Raw genomic sequence first — 14839 nt, 5'->3', positions numbered from 1 at the left:
GGCCATGGAGTCAGAGAGGAAACATAGCGCGCTCTAGTGAACATCATGAGGTAACACCTCTAAGCGCTACAGCCAATCGCGTGGTGTTGCCGGACCTCCCCATTGGCTGCGTGGAGATTGTGGGGTTAGTGGACTGCACAATAGCTGCACATCCCCGAGGCTCTGCACAACTTTACGTGACATGTAGGCGCAAGGACAACTAGAAACATAGTTTAGGGAACCAGTACACGCCCAAAGCATGTGATGGGAAAAAGACTATTACTGATTGGTTACTGGTAATGCTCATCAGTGTACTAATCAGCATCCTCAATGTTGATTGGCCCAATCGCTTGTCCATCCTACAACAACCTATCGGCGATTGGTGGCTAACTGCGTCACTCCGTTGGGGGGAAGCGGATGGTTGGCTACGTCGTCGCAGCTTGGGGTAGGCGGAACACTCTGAGTTTCGCTGCGGGCTCGGTAACAGATGTGCTGGTAGATAACGGGTGAGTTTGTCGCTTCCGGTATGCACGTGGGGATGACACGGAAGCCGGGAATTGTTCCTTTTATTCTTTCCCTCACCGAAGTTAGGGTGGGGCTGATACAGGGTGGGCGCTTCCGGGGAGGGGCGGGACTGGTGTAAACAGGATGTTTTATATTGGGGGCACCTCGGGGAGACGTGTGGGCCCAAGAGCTGACTGGCCCAGTCAACGGGGCAGGACCCGGATAATAACCGTCCACTTCCACCCAGCGCTGCTCTGTGCTGTCCCTGTAACTGCACCAGGCCAGGGGGGCTCTCTGCTGTGCAGTCCCATGTAACAGCACCAGGCTAGGAGGGGGGGCCTCTCTGCTGTGCAGTCCCATGTAACAGCACCAGGCTAGGGGGCCTCTCTGCTGTGCAGTCCCATGTAACAGCACCAGGCCAGGGGGGCTCTCTTTTGTGCAGTCCCATGTAACAGCACCAGGCTAGGGGGCCTCTCTGTTGTGCAGTCCCATGTAACAGCACCAGGCTAGTTGGCCTCTCTGTTGTGCAGTCCCATGTAACAGCACCAGGCTAGGGGACTCTCTGTTGTGCAGTCCCATGTAACAGCACCAGGCTAGGGGGGGCCTCTCTGCTGTGCAGTCCCATGTAACAGCACCAGGCCAGGGGGGCAGGATCCGGATAATAACCGTCCACTTCCACCCAACGCTGCTCTGTGCTGTCCCATGTAACAGCACCAGGCCAGGGGGGGCCTCTCTGCTGTGCAGTCCCATGTAACAGCACCAGGCCAGGGGGCCTCTCTGCTGTGCAGTCCCATGTGACAGCACCAGGCTAGGGGGGCCTCTCTGCTGTGCAGTCCCATGTAACAGCACCAGGCTAGGGGGGCCTCTCTGCTGTGCAGTCCCATGTAACAGCACCAGGCTAGGGGGCCTCTCTGCTGTGCAGTCCCATGTAACAGCACCAGGCTAGGGGGGCCTCTCTGCTGTGCAGTCCCATGTAACAGCACCAGGCTAGGGGGGCCTCTCTGCTGTGCAGTCCCATGTAACAGCACCAGGCTAGGGGGGCCTCTCTGCTGTGCAGTCCCATGTAACAGCACCAGGCTAGGGGGGCCTCTCTGCTGTGCAGTCCCATGTAACAGCACCAGGCTAGTGGGGCCTCTCTGCTGTGCAGTCCCATGTAACAGCACCAGGCTAGTGGGGCCTCTCTGCTGTGCAGTCCCATGTAACAGCACCAGGCCAGGGGGGCTCTCTGCTGTGCAGTCTCATGTAACAGCACCAGGCCAGGGGGGCTCTCTGCAGTGCAGTCCCATGTAACAGCACCAGGCTAGGGGGGGCTCTCTGCTGTGCAGTCCCATGTAACAGCACCAGGCTAGGGGGGGCTCTCTGCTGTGCAGTCCCATGTAACAGCACCAGGCCAGGGGGGCTCTGCTGTGCAGTCCCATGTAACAGCACCAGGCCGGCTCTCTGCTATGCAGTCCCATGTAACAGCACCGGGCTAGGGGGGCCTCTCTGCTGTGCGGTCCCATGTAACAGCACCAGGCAAGGGGCCTCTCTGCTATGCAGTCCCATGTAACAGGACCAGGCTAGGGGGGGGGCTCTCTGCTGTGCAGTCCCATGTAACAGCACCAGGCTAGGGGGGGGCTCTCTGCTGTGCAGTCCCATGTAACAGCACCAGGCCAGGGGGGCTCTCTGCTGTGCAGTCTCATGTAACAGCACCAGGCCAGGGGGGCTCTCTGCAGTGCAGTCCCATGTAACAGTACCAGGCTAGGGGGGCTCTGCTGTGCAGTCCCATGTTTAAAGCACCAGGCTAGGGGGGGCCTCTCTGCTGTGCAGTCCCATGTTTAAAGCACCAGGCTAGGGGGGGGGCTCTCTGCTGTGCAGTCCCATGTAACAGCACCAGGCTAGGGGGGCCTCTGCTGTGCAGTCCCATGTAACAGCACCAGGCTAGGGGGGCCTCTGCTGTGCAGTCCCATGTAACAGCACCAGGCCGGGGGTATCTCTGCTGTGCAGTCCCATGTAACAGCACCAGGCCAGGGGTTCTCTGCTGTGCAGTCCCATGTAACAGCACCAGGCCAGGGGTTCTCTGCTGTGCAGTCCCATGTAACAGCACCAGGCCAAGGGGGCGCTCTGCTATGCAGTCCCATGTAACAGCACTAGGGGGCTCTCTGCTGTGCAGTCCCATGTAACCGCACCAGGCAAGGGGGGCTCTCTGCTGTGCATTCCCATGTAACAGCACCAGGGTAGGGGGCCTCTCTGCTGTGCAGTCCCATGTAACAGCACCAGGGTAGGGGGCCTCTCTGCTGTGCAGTCCCATGTAACAGCACCAGGGTAGGGGGCCTCTCTGCTGTGCAGTCCCATGTAACAGCACCAGGCTAGGGGGGGGCTCTCTGCTGTGCAGTCCCATGTAACAGCACCAGGCCAGGGGGGCCTCTGCTGTGCAGTCCCATGTAACAGCACCAGGCCAGGGGGGCCTCTGCTGTGCAGTCCCATGTAACAGCACCAGGCCAGGGGGCCTCTCTGCTGTGCAGTCCCATGTAACAGCACCAGGCCAGGGGGCCTCTCTGCTGTGCAGTCCCATGTAACAGCACCAGGCTAGGGGGGCCTCTACTGTGCAGTCCCATGTAACAGCACCAGGCTAGGGGGGCATCTCTGCTGTGCAGTCCCATGTAACAGCACCAGGCTAGGGGGGCCTCTCTGCTGTGCAGTCCCATGTTACAGCACCAGGGGGACCTCTGCTGTGCAGTCCCATGTAACAGCACCAGGCTAGGGGGGGGCTCTCTGCTGTGCAGTCCCATGTAACAGCACCAGGCCAGGGGGGCAGGATCCGGATAATAACCGTCCACTTCCACCCAACGCTGCTCTGTGCTGTCCCATGTAACAGCACCAGGCCAGGGGGGCCTCTGCTGTGCAGTCCCATGTAACAGCACCAGGCCAGGGGGCCTCTCTGCTGTGCAGTCCCATGTAACAGCACCAGGCCAGGGGGGCCTCTCTGCTGTGCAGTCCCATGTAACAGCACCAGGCCAGGGGGGCCTCTCTGCTGTGCAGTCCCATGTAACAGCACCAGGCCAGGGGGGCCTCTCTGCTGTGCAGTCCCATGTAACAGCACCAGGCCAGGGGGCCTCTCTGCTGTGCAGTCCCATGTAACAGCACCAGGCCAGGGGGCCTCTACTGTGCAGTCCCATGTAACAGCACCAGGCTAGGGGGGCATCTCTGCTGTGCAGTCCCATGTAACAGCACCAGGCTAGGGGGGCCTCTCTGCTGTGCAGTCCCATGTTACAGCACCAGGGGGACCTCTGCTGTGCAGTCCCATGTAACAGCACCAGGCTAGGGGGGGGCTCTCTGCTGTGCAGTCCCATGTAACAGCACCAGGCCAGGGGGGCAGGATCCGGATAATAACCGTCCACTTCCACCCAACGCTGCTCTGTGCTGTCCCATGTAACAGCACCAGGCCAGGGGGCCTCTCTGCTGTGCAGTCCCATGTAACAGCACCAGGCCAGGGGGCCTCTCTGCTGTGCAGTCCCATGTAACAGCACCAGGCCAGGGGGGCCTCTACTGTGCAGTCCCATGTAACAGCACCAGGCTAGGGGGGCATCTCTGCTGTGCAGTCCCATGTAACAGCACCAGGCTAGGGGGGCCTCTCTGCTGTGCAGTCCCATGTTACAGCACCAGGGGGACCTCTGCTGTGCAGTCCCATGAAACAGCACCAGGCTAGGGGGGGCCTGTCTGCTGTGCAGTCCAATGTAACAGCACCAGGCCAGGGGGGGCCTCTGCTGTGCAGTCCCATGTAACAGCACCAGGCTAGGGGGGGCCTCTCTGCTGTGCAGCTGTCAAACCTTCCCATAGAGCGTCCATTCTGCGACCACCAGAGAGGCTTCACTGTTAATGGGAGAACAAAGTCTGTATGTGCTGCACTGGACAGTAGAGACTATGTGGGATTTGTCGATTGTGAGCCCTCGCGGGCAGCGTCCTCTCTCCTCCTGTACCAGTCCGTGACTCGCTTTGTGTAAGATTACTGTACTTGTTTTTATTATGTACACCCCCTCCTCACATGGAATGAATGGCGCTATAATAATAACCTGTTGAGCGACACAAAAAGTCATTGGTTCTCGTCTTGTAGATCTGAATTTGTCCCGTTTACAAGCGCCTGTTGGCCATACGTACTGTTAATATTTACATATAATGGTTTGTATGGCCGCAGGCTCGGACTGGCCCACGGGGGGCAGGTGAATCTCCTGGTGGCCGCTACTGCAGGTGTGAGCGCCTTATCCCCTGCAAGTAGTTGGTATTTGTCTAACTATGTACTGACAGACTGCACGGTGCATTAGTATATAGAAGCAAAAATACAATTGTGAATCAGGGTAAGGTAATATTCTTATATAACTGACCACTGGGCCCCAGAACCAATGTTACGGGGAGGCCTTTGCCAGCCCAGACCAACACTGTATGTCAACATAAACAATACGATCACCCAACGAACATATTGTTCGTTCGTCCTCTACGACATGTCTTTCCAGGACAGCTGAGTGGTAATGAACAAGGCCACCATGTCATCCATGCATTGTTATACAGCTTTCTAGACTCCACCAGACCTCCCTAGTCAGAGCCCTGAGAATCTCCTATTAAAAAGCATGAGGAACTCTTTATTTGATTAGCCGGCCTGGTATGAGAATGTCTCTGCGGCGTGTCTCATGTGACATTGCGTAAAAAAAAAACACATATCCTGGGAGATAGGAAGCTGTTCTCAGGGCTCCAATCCAGCAGCCACAGGTGAGATGTGATCGATGGACTGGATCATGTCAACCGATTCCCATCAGCTTGGGACATAACTGCAATCTGTTGATACTAGGATTTCATAAAACTGCACTAGAGTTCACCTGATGAGGAATACAGTGGGGAAGGGAAGTTTTGCTGCTCACTACAGACGTTGACCAAGTTGTCCAGTTATACATTTCTTAAAGGGGTTGTTCACTATTGGGAAACTCCTTACTGATGAGCACTACGAAGTAAAAAAAAAAAAATTGATGCTCATCTCCCTACTCCTCCATACTGTGTGTTATGCTGGGGTCATCCAGAGGGCCATTGTGGGCTGTGACTGCAGTGTTCACATTTTGCCCAAGAGGAAGAAACTCTCTATCATTGAATATCCTTTTTTTTTTTTTTACCTCTCTGGGCCAATTAATAAAAGGTTGTCCAGTACTGGACAATCCCTTTAACCCCTTTCCGACGTTGGATGTAGTAGTACGTCCACGTCGGACTCCCCCTGTCATGTGACCGGAAAGGTGCGGGTTCAGTGCCAGGGCCCGCACCTTTCTGGTCACATGACAGCTGATCTATACAGCTGACAGCCATTTTTTTTCCATGGATGGACCAGTTCTTCATATCACAGGATGACCATGGCTTTCAATGGTTAATCAAGGAATATCCCTATCCTCAGTGAAGGGCCATCCCTTTAATTGTCTATGTGCTCTAACAGAGAATGGGTCATCTTTGAGACGACTTCTTTGACAGTTTAAGTATTCAGATGTGCAGAAACATTTTTGCAGAGGTTGGTTAAGGCTGCATTCCCACATTGTTAGTCAGTATCCTAACCTGACTCGACAGTCTCACATATGTTCATGAGGCTGTTAAAGTGGTTGTCCAGGCTTGCTGACCAAGTCTGCAGTCACTCAAGAGACTACAGACTAATGAGGCCTGACAACACACAGTGCGCACTGTCAGGATTCTCCAGGTGCTATCCATACTTCCTGCCACATTCCGACTAGATGTGTGTAGTCTTGCTCAATTTACTGGTATTGAGGGAGGCTGTGCACGTCTAGTTGGCATGTGAACACAGGTATGGATATCACATTCTTGCAGTCAATCGCCCTCCACTCCTGGCACAGGAGAGACCTGATAGCATGCACTGTGCTTGCTGTGAGGAATCACATGTCTACAGTTACATAGAGTAACTGCAGACTTGATGTCCAAGCCTGGACAACCCCTTTCAGTTTGGGTGTGAAGGTAAGCCACCAGTCCGTACATCAGACTGTGACGCCAATGTATGACTGTATGCTAAGATTTGGTAGATTTTATCTATGTATCCAATGGCCTGAAATACCAGATAACCAGCAGTTTATTGTATGTTGGCTTGTGCGGGTATTACAGAGAATTTCACCACAACATGCATGATAATACATATGGCTTTGGTTGTCTAATCAACTTTTTATAAGGGGGAGATATAGCAAAGTGCTCCTGGAGCTCTCCCTATGGAGTGGGATGTAATGTAAATGCCTTATAAGAGGCTGCAGTAGTTCCCATTGTGCAGGCTTCCTCACTTGTTTTTGGGATTTAATAAATGATAAATGTTTTTATATTTTAGGCTTCTGATTTGCTTGTTCTGCAATAAGAGGACAAATTCAAGAATGTCAGTTTTCAGCCCACAAATAGATTTATTATATGAGAAGACCTTGGGAAGAAAATCCAGTCATTGAGATGAAAAAGCTCCATTGCACCTACTAGTCTCTCGTTATTGAGGAGTAAAGGTCAGTATCACAGCTGTGCCATATCTTCGTATCGCTTTATACTTAGTCCTGGACTTCATGCTCCAGTAAACTTTGTTTTGCTGTACTTCTTAAATCAGGTTGCGTTGGGACGGTCCTTATTGTGCCCAGTAGGTACTCTCTGTAAGAAATTGTGGACTGATACTGGATAAGTATCACAATATATTTATAAAGTTTCTCAGTTTTTTTATGGAAATTATTTCTGTATATAAATTTTAATATTGTGTTTAAAAGAGCAATTAAAGGGAACTAGTCATGTTCAGAAACTCTATGTATCTGAAGATATAGGAGTAATCTGCAGGTTAATAGGTTTTATATTTAGTTTGGCATTTGGGTGGTTACTGGAGCAGTGGTGAAATTAAGTGTTCTTCTCCCAGCAGTCACTAGTTTCCAGTCATCAGGGCGTTGAACCCCTGTCCTTTGATTGACAGCGGTCTCCACATACAAATATTGCACACACATGCACCGCAGAGCAGGCTGTCAATCTACCGCAGAGTGATTAGAGTTCATACTGTGTATAGAACAGTGACAGCTCCCAGCACCTCCCAGATGACTGAAAGCCAGTGACTGCAGGGAGAATATAACATAGTTTTCTCCTTGTAGCCATGCTTACAGTAAGTTGACTACACAGGATTTAAATGTGATTTATCATCAGATTACCCCTATGTAAGGTTGAAGATGAGGTTAATATTAGGTATTTCTCTGCTACAGTTTATATATTTAGAAACTAGCAAGTTAAAAATGTCTTTTCACTATTTCTATAATAACATATTTCTGCCATTCTGTATAGTTCATTATGACTGCAACCGCTGCGGTGAGTCCCAGTGAGTACCTGCAACCTGCTGTCTCCGCTGCTCAGGTATGTCTGTTTTTATAATAATAAATAATAAATTTTATTTATATAGCGCCGACATATTCCGCAGCACTTTACATTTCAGAGGGGATTTGTACAGACAATAGACATTACAGCATAACAATAATCACATACAGTAGGTTATAACAAATACCAAGAGGAAAGAGGGCCCTGCTCGCAAGCTTACAGTCTATGAGGAAAGAGGTAGACACGAAAGGTGGGTGGTAACAGTTGCCCTGATTGTATGGACCAGCCATAATGTTAAGTGTGTAACAGTACAGATACAGAGGGCTAATGGATGCATAAAGCATGTGGGAACATGATGCGGGAAATCTGCTTATAGTAAAACTTTTGGCTGTGCCACACAGGGATAGATTAGGTTAATGTGTTGAGGCGATAGGCCAGTCTGAATAAATGCGTTTTCAGGGCACGCATAAAATTTTGGGGATTGGGGACTAATCGTATTGACCTGGGAAGTGCATTCCAAAGAATTGGCGCGACACGTGTAAAGTCTTGGAGACGGGAGTGGGAGGTTCTGACTATTGAGGATGCTAACCTCTCAGGTCATCAGCAGAACGGAGGGCGCGGGTAGGGTGGTATACTGAAACAAGGGAGGAGATGTAGGGTGGTGCTGAGCCATGGAGGGCTTTGTGGGTGAGGGTAATAAGTTTATACTGAATTCTGGAGTGGATGGGTAGCCAGTGTAATGACTGGCACAAGGTAGAGGCGTCGGTGTAATGATTGGTGAGGGATATGATCCTGGATGCAGCATTCAAGACAGATTGGAGAGGGGAGAGTTTGGTAAGATGGAGACCGATTAGAAGAGAGTTACAATAGTCCAGACGAGAATGAATAAGAGAAACAGTAAGAGTTTTTGCAGAGTCAAAAGTAAGAAAAGGTCGAATTCTAGAAATGTTTTTGAGGTGCAGATGACAAGAGCGAGCCACTGATCGAATGTGGGGGGCAAAGAAAAGCTCGGAATCAAGTATGACCCCAAGACACTGGGCCTGTTGCTGGGGAGTAATAGTGGAACCACACACAGATTTTTATAGATGTGCTTGTAGAAAAATGACAGATCCCATTGTTGTTTATGTCAATGGGCTGTAGAAAACCTGTACAAAGGTCTTAAATAAGATTCTCGAGTTATTCTCAAGTGTATATACCGATATGTATGTGTGTATATATAGGATATATATATCTATTCTATCTATCACATACATATACACACACTCGAGAATAACACTTTGAGTATGCGTGTGTGTGTATGTATGTATGTATGTATATATATACACACACACACACACACACACACACACACACACACACGGGAAAAAAAGTATTTAGTCAGTCAGCAATTGTGCAAGCTCCACCACTTAAAAAGATGAGAGGCGTCTGTAATTTACATCATAGGTAGACCTCAACTATGGGAGACAAACTGAGAAAAAAAAATCCAGAAAATCACATTGTCTGGTTTTTTTTTTTCATTTTATTTGCATATTATGGTGGAAAATAAGTATTTGGTCAGAAACAAAATTTCATCTCAATACTTTGTGATATATCCTTTGTTGGCAATGACAGAGGTCAAATGTTTTCTGTAAGTCTTCACAAGGTTGCCACACACTGTTGTTGGTATGTTGGCCCATTCCTCCATGCAGATCTCCTCTAGAGCAGTGATGTTTTTGGCTTTTCGCTTGGCAACACGGACTTTCAACTCCCTCCAAAGGTTTTCTATAGGGTTGAGATCTGGAGACTGGCTAGGCCACTCCAGGACCTTGAAATCGAAGCCACTCCTTCGTTGCCCAGGCGGTGTGCTTTGGATCATTGTCATGTTGAAAGACCCAGCCACGTTTCATCTTCAATGCCCTTGCTGATGGAAGGAGGTTTGCACTCAAAATCTCACGATACATGGCCCCATTCATTCTTTCATGTACCCGGATCAGTCGTCCTGGCCCCTTTGCAGAGAAACAGCCCCAAAGCATGATGTTTCCACCACCATGCTTTACAGTAGGTATGGTGTTTGATGGATGCAACTCAGTATTCTTTTTCCTCCAAACACAACAAGTTGTGTTTCTACCAAACAGTTCCAGTTTGGTTTCATCAGACCTTAGGACATTCTCCCAAAACTCCTCTGGATCATCCAAATGCTCTCTAGCAAACTTCAGACCGGCCCGGACATGTACAGGCTTAAGCAGTGGGACACGTCTGGCACTGCAGGATCTGAGTCCATGGTGGCGTAGTGTGTTACTTATGGTAGGCCTTGTTACATTGGTCCCAGCTCTCTGCAGTTCATTCACTAGGTCCCCCCGCGTGGTTCTGGGATTTTTGCTCACCGTTCTTGTGATCATTCTGACCCCACGGGGTGGGATTTTGCGTGGAGCACCAGATCGAGGGAGATTGAGTGGTCTTGTATGTCTTCCATTTTCTAATTATTGCTCCCACAGTTGATTTCTTCACTCCAAGCTGGTTGGCTATTGCAGATTCAGTCTTCCCAGCCTGGTGCAGGGCTACAATTTTGTTTCTGGTGTCCTTTGACAGCTCTTTGGTCTTCACCATAGTGGAGTTTGGAGTCAGACTGTTTGAGGGTGTGCACAGGTGTCTTTTTATACTGATAACAAGTTTAAACAGGTGCCATTACTACAGGTAATGAGTGGAGGAAAGAGGAGACTCTTAAAGAAGAAGTTACAGGTCTGTGAGAGCCAGAAATCTTGATTGCTTGTTTCTGACCAAATACTTATTTTCCACCATAATATGCAAATAGAATGGAAAAAAAAACCAGACAATGTGATTTTCTGGATTTTTTTTTTTCTCAGTTTGTCTCCCATAGTTGAGGTCTACCTATGATGTAAATTACAGACGCCTCTCATCTTTTTAAGTGGTGGAACTTGCACTATTACTGACTAAATACTTTTTTCCCCACTGTATATAATATATATCTATCCAGCCCAAGAACTAACTAGAGAAAACATATTATTAATATGGTTGAAAAAACCAGGGCTGTGGAGTCGGTGCTCATTTTGGTGGAGTCGGTATAAAATGGACCGACTCCGACTCCTAAAATATATAATAAATTGGGTACAGTAGTTCAATGCAGGATGTGCTGAATATTTTTTCATAGGAATTTGGGAAAGTTCTGAAATGTCCTATAAGTGACTGTTCTAGTCCTGATCTAAGGCTACATTCACACACAGCGTTTTTCCTGCGTTTTTTGAGGATACGTTTTTCAGTTGCAAAAGCCGATCAGCTTTTTAAAAAACCGCATCACCTGAAAGGTTTTTGAGCTCATGGATAATGTTTTCAATAGCAAGAGCAGATTAGAAATCTGCTCTATCTATCCATTTATCCATATCTGTCTATCCATATCTTATCTGTACGAAAAAGAATGAAAGCTGGATAGCACACAGACTACCACTCCTTTTTTTTTTAGCAGCACCAGTCAGATACACCTCATAGCTGCCCAAAAGGACGCCCAGGACAGGCATTGCTCGTCTTCAGTAACACATCAATTGATAGTTGGAATAAATAGACTGCATTCATCACCACATCTTCTTAAGGTGCAGGCTTTATTTTCAAGTGTAGGGGTGTGAAGTATGAGGTTCTGCAGCAGCTGATGTGTGCAGTATGAAATTCTGCAGAACAGTATGAGGTTCTGCCCCCCCCCAGGTTTGATCCTGGCTACGACCATAGTGTGAATGTAGCCTGAGGATCTAGGCTTTAACTTAGCCGAGATAAGTCATAGTGTGTGTGTGTGTGTATGTGTGTGTGTATATATATATATAATATATACACACACACAGTACAGACCATAAGTTTGGACACACCTTCTCAATCAAAGCGTTTTCTTTATTTTCATGACTATGAAAATTGTAGATTCACTCTGAACGCATCAAAACTATGAATTAACACGTGGAATTATAGCTGCTGTTAACCTGCAATTCCTGAGGCTGGTGACTCGGATGAACTTATCCTCCGCAGCAGAGGTGACTCTTGGTTCTTTCCTGGGGCGGTCCTCATGTGAGCCAGTTTCTTTGTAGCGCTTGATGGTTTTTGCCACTGCACTTGGGGACACTTTCAAAGTTTTCCCAATTTTTTTTTCGGACTGACTGACCTTCATTTCTTAAAGTAATGATGGCCACTCCTTTTTCTTTACTCAGAATTTGTATTATGGCAAGAAAAAAGCAGCTAACAGTCTATTCAGTAGGACTATCAGCTGTGTATCTACCAGACTTCTGCACAACACAACTGATGGTCCCAACCTCATTTATAAGGCAAGAAATCCCACTAATTAAACCTGACAGGGCACACCTGTGAAGTGAAAGACATTTCCGGTGACTACCTCTTGAAGCTCATCAAGAGAATGCCAAGAGTGTGCAAAGCAGAAATCAAAGCAAAAGGTGGCTACTAGAATATAAGATATACAGTATTTTCAGTTGTTTCACACTTTTTTGTTAATTATATAATTCCACATGTGTTAATTCATAGTTTTGATGCCTTCTGAGTGAATCTACAATTTTCATAGTCATGAAAATAAAGAAAACTCTTTCAATGAGAAGGTGTGTCCAAACTTTGGTCTGTACTGTATGTATGTATGTAATCGATATTATACAGCGTATTACATATTTACAATTTATTAGTTTTTTTGTGTTCTAAAGCTGTATTCCAATAAATAGATATTATGTTCTATCTAAATATCTTGATTATTGTATCATAGAAATGATTAAATGTCTGATGTTTACATTGTACTACAATAAATTTTTCACTTAAATATAAGCAATATATGTGGGAGTTGGTGTCGTGGAGTTGGAGTTGGAGTCGGTGTAAGGGAAATTGAGGAGTCGGAGTCGCAGGTTTGGCTTACCGACTCCACAGTCCTGGAAAAAACACATTTCATCAACTTCGACCAAGGGATAGGAGATGATGATAAAAGGAATGGGGTATACTTACAACCACAATAAATTATCCAGTTTTCTCCATCAAAGCTTATCTTTCCCTCCTGATGCCAATTGTCAATCTACTGCACCAAACATTCAGAGAATTTTGCGCATATACATAAATATTTTTTTTTTCCTTCTAAAAATGCATCTAAGCCCCTTTTGAAACAATCGATGATTCCCACTGTGGCCAGCTCCTTAGGTGGAGAATTCTTATAGTAAGGAAGTCTTGTCTCCTTAGGCTGTTGAACTTTTCTCCAGATGGAAGCAGTGCTCCTTTAAAGGTACTGTCACACTAAGCGATATCGCTAGCAATATCGCTATAACTTGTGACGTTATAGCGATATTGCTAGCGACATCGCTATGTCTGATACCTACGACCCACTCCCCCGCTGGTTATCTCTGATTGCGCGAGAACGTCCAGGACTGTTTCTCGTCGTCAGCTTCCTGCAGAGAGACGAGCGTGGAGCCGGGCGGGAGGACGTCAGGATCGCCTAGTGTGACAGGTAAGTAGCGACCCCCGTCCCCCGCGATGTCGCTGGTGAGATCTGCCTGTGTGGCAGCTCACTAGCGACCACTTAGCGATGTACCAGCGATCCTGACCGCGTCATATTGCTGGTCGGCATCGCTGGTACATCGCTAAGTGTGACAGTACCTTTAACATGATAAAGATTTAGATAATTTTTTTTTTTTCTTATGGGTCATTTTTGTACTTGTACAAGTTGTTCATATTTCCCCTTAGACATATCTTCTAAACACTAAATACATGTAATTGTTTTAATCGTTTCTCATAACCAAGATCCTTCAGGCCCATATCAGTTTTGTGGCTCTTTGTACCTTTTCTAATTCTAGGCCATCCTGTCTATGATCTGGTGCCAAGAATGGAACAGCATATTTTAGATGAGGTTGAACTATTGCTTTGTAAAGTGGTAGTGTTATGTCCCTGTCTCTCAAGTTCATACTTCTTTTAATGTATGTGACAAAACCCTGCTGGCATTAGAAGCCACTGATTGACCTTGCATGCTGTTATTTAGTCTGTGATCTACAAGTACCCCAAGATCTTCTATACAAGTGACTCTTCTAGTTTTACTACCCTAAAACATATGGCAGTCGGAAGTTATTAGTGCCCAGTTTTTCCCATATAAAATACGGCCACCACCATTGGGGCCTTTTTAACGGCATACTGGAATACTATAAAAAAAAAAATAAAGTCCCCAATGCAGTCTGCAGATCCTCAAAGATATCTTTTATTAGACTAGCTGACAGTGTGGTCCGGTCTGATGAGAGTCTCTGGTCTATATCATCCACACAGTGTCCAGCGTTGCGCTTCTGCTACCCCACCACGGGCAGAGCAAAGTACTGTAGTTTGCATGCGCTGGCTTTACTTCTGGGTCATTGGCGCTTTTTGGCCTTTCCAGCTCATGCGTGCTAGAGTACATTGCCCTCGGCAGGGCAGACAGAAGTGCGCCAGCACAGGTTTCTCTGTTCAGGTTTCTACTCACCTCTTTATAAAAAACTAATAGGATTAGTTTGACAAGTGTGTGTCCTTTATAAAAACGTGCTATCACTATATATATTGTTGTTATTCTCTATCACACACCACTGTGTATATAGATAGAGCGGGCCGCAGCACTTTTCCATCACAATAGAGCGGGCCGCAGCACTTTTCCATCACAATAGAGCGGGCCGCAGCACTTTTCCATCACAATAGAGCGGGCCGCAGCACTTTTCCATCACACAGACTCAAAGGAACAATGAATTCCACTTGGTAAAGAGTCCACAAGCATGAGAGAAATAGACAGTTTGTCACCCGTTTTAGACACTATCAGGAAAAATTTACTGTGCCAAACACCTTGGAGAGTGTTGTGTATTTAGCACAATAAATATTGCTTTATATACGTTACCACCTGTTTTGGTCTATTTCTGTCATGCTTATAGTCCTGCACATTGTGTCCAGTCTGCATACCATGTAACAAGGCATCTGTGTTTTATTCCTCCATCTAGGACACGCAGCCCTCTCCTCTGGCTCTCCTGGCAGCCACTTGCAGTAAGATTGGTCC

At 47.5% G+C, this 14839-nt stretch overlaps 1 protein-coding gene across 5 annotated transcripts in view; it reads left to right on the top strand.

Moving 5' to 3' along the window:
• The first annotated feature begins 325 nt into the window (after positions 1 to 325).
• Positions 326 to 14839, top strand: part of SP2 (Sp2 transcription factor) — a 29089-nt gene continuing 14575 nt past the window's right edge. For 2 of the 5 annotated variants that reach the window (XM_073572448.1, XM_073572445.1), the window contains exons 1-4: positions 326 to 485; positions 6818 to 6980; positions 7789 to 7857; positions 14784 to 14839. The exon at positions 14784 to 14839 is cut by the window's right edge and continues 808 nt beyond it. In XM_073572448.1, coding sequence (XP_073428549.1) covers positions 7795 to 7857; positions 14784 to 14839 — 119 coding nt within the window. In that variant the 5' untranslated portion in view covers positions 326 to 485; positions 6818 to 6980; positions 7789 to 7794. Of the gene's footprint in view, positions 486 to 550; positions 572 to 4267; positions 4463 to 6817; positions 6981 to 7788; positions 7858 to 14783 lie in introns of those variants that run through there. The other 3 variants (XM_073572449.1, XM_073572447.1, XM_073572446.1) reach the window with 3 other exon arrangements.

This window comes from Dendrobates tinctorius, unplaced genomic scaffold, assembly GCF_039654945.1.
Source record: "Dendrobates tinctorius isolate UK_male_01 unplaced genomic scaffold, ASM3965494v1 ptg000032l, whole genome shotgun sequence".
Classification (NCBI taxonomy): domain Eukaryota; kingdom Metazoa; phylum Chordata; class Amphibia; order Anura; family Dendrobatidae; genus Dendrobates; species Dendrobates tinctorius.
This window is presented reverse-complemented; position numbering and strand designations above follow the sequence as displayed.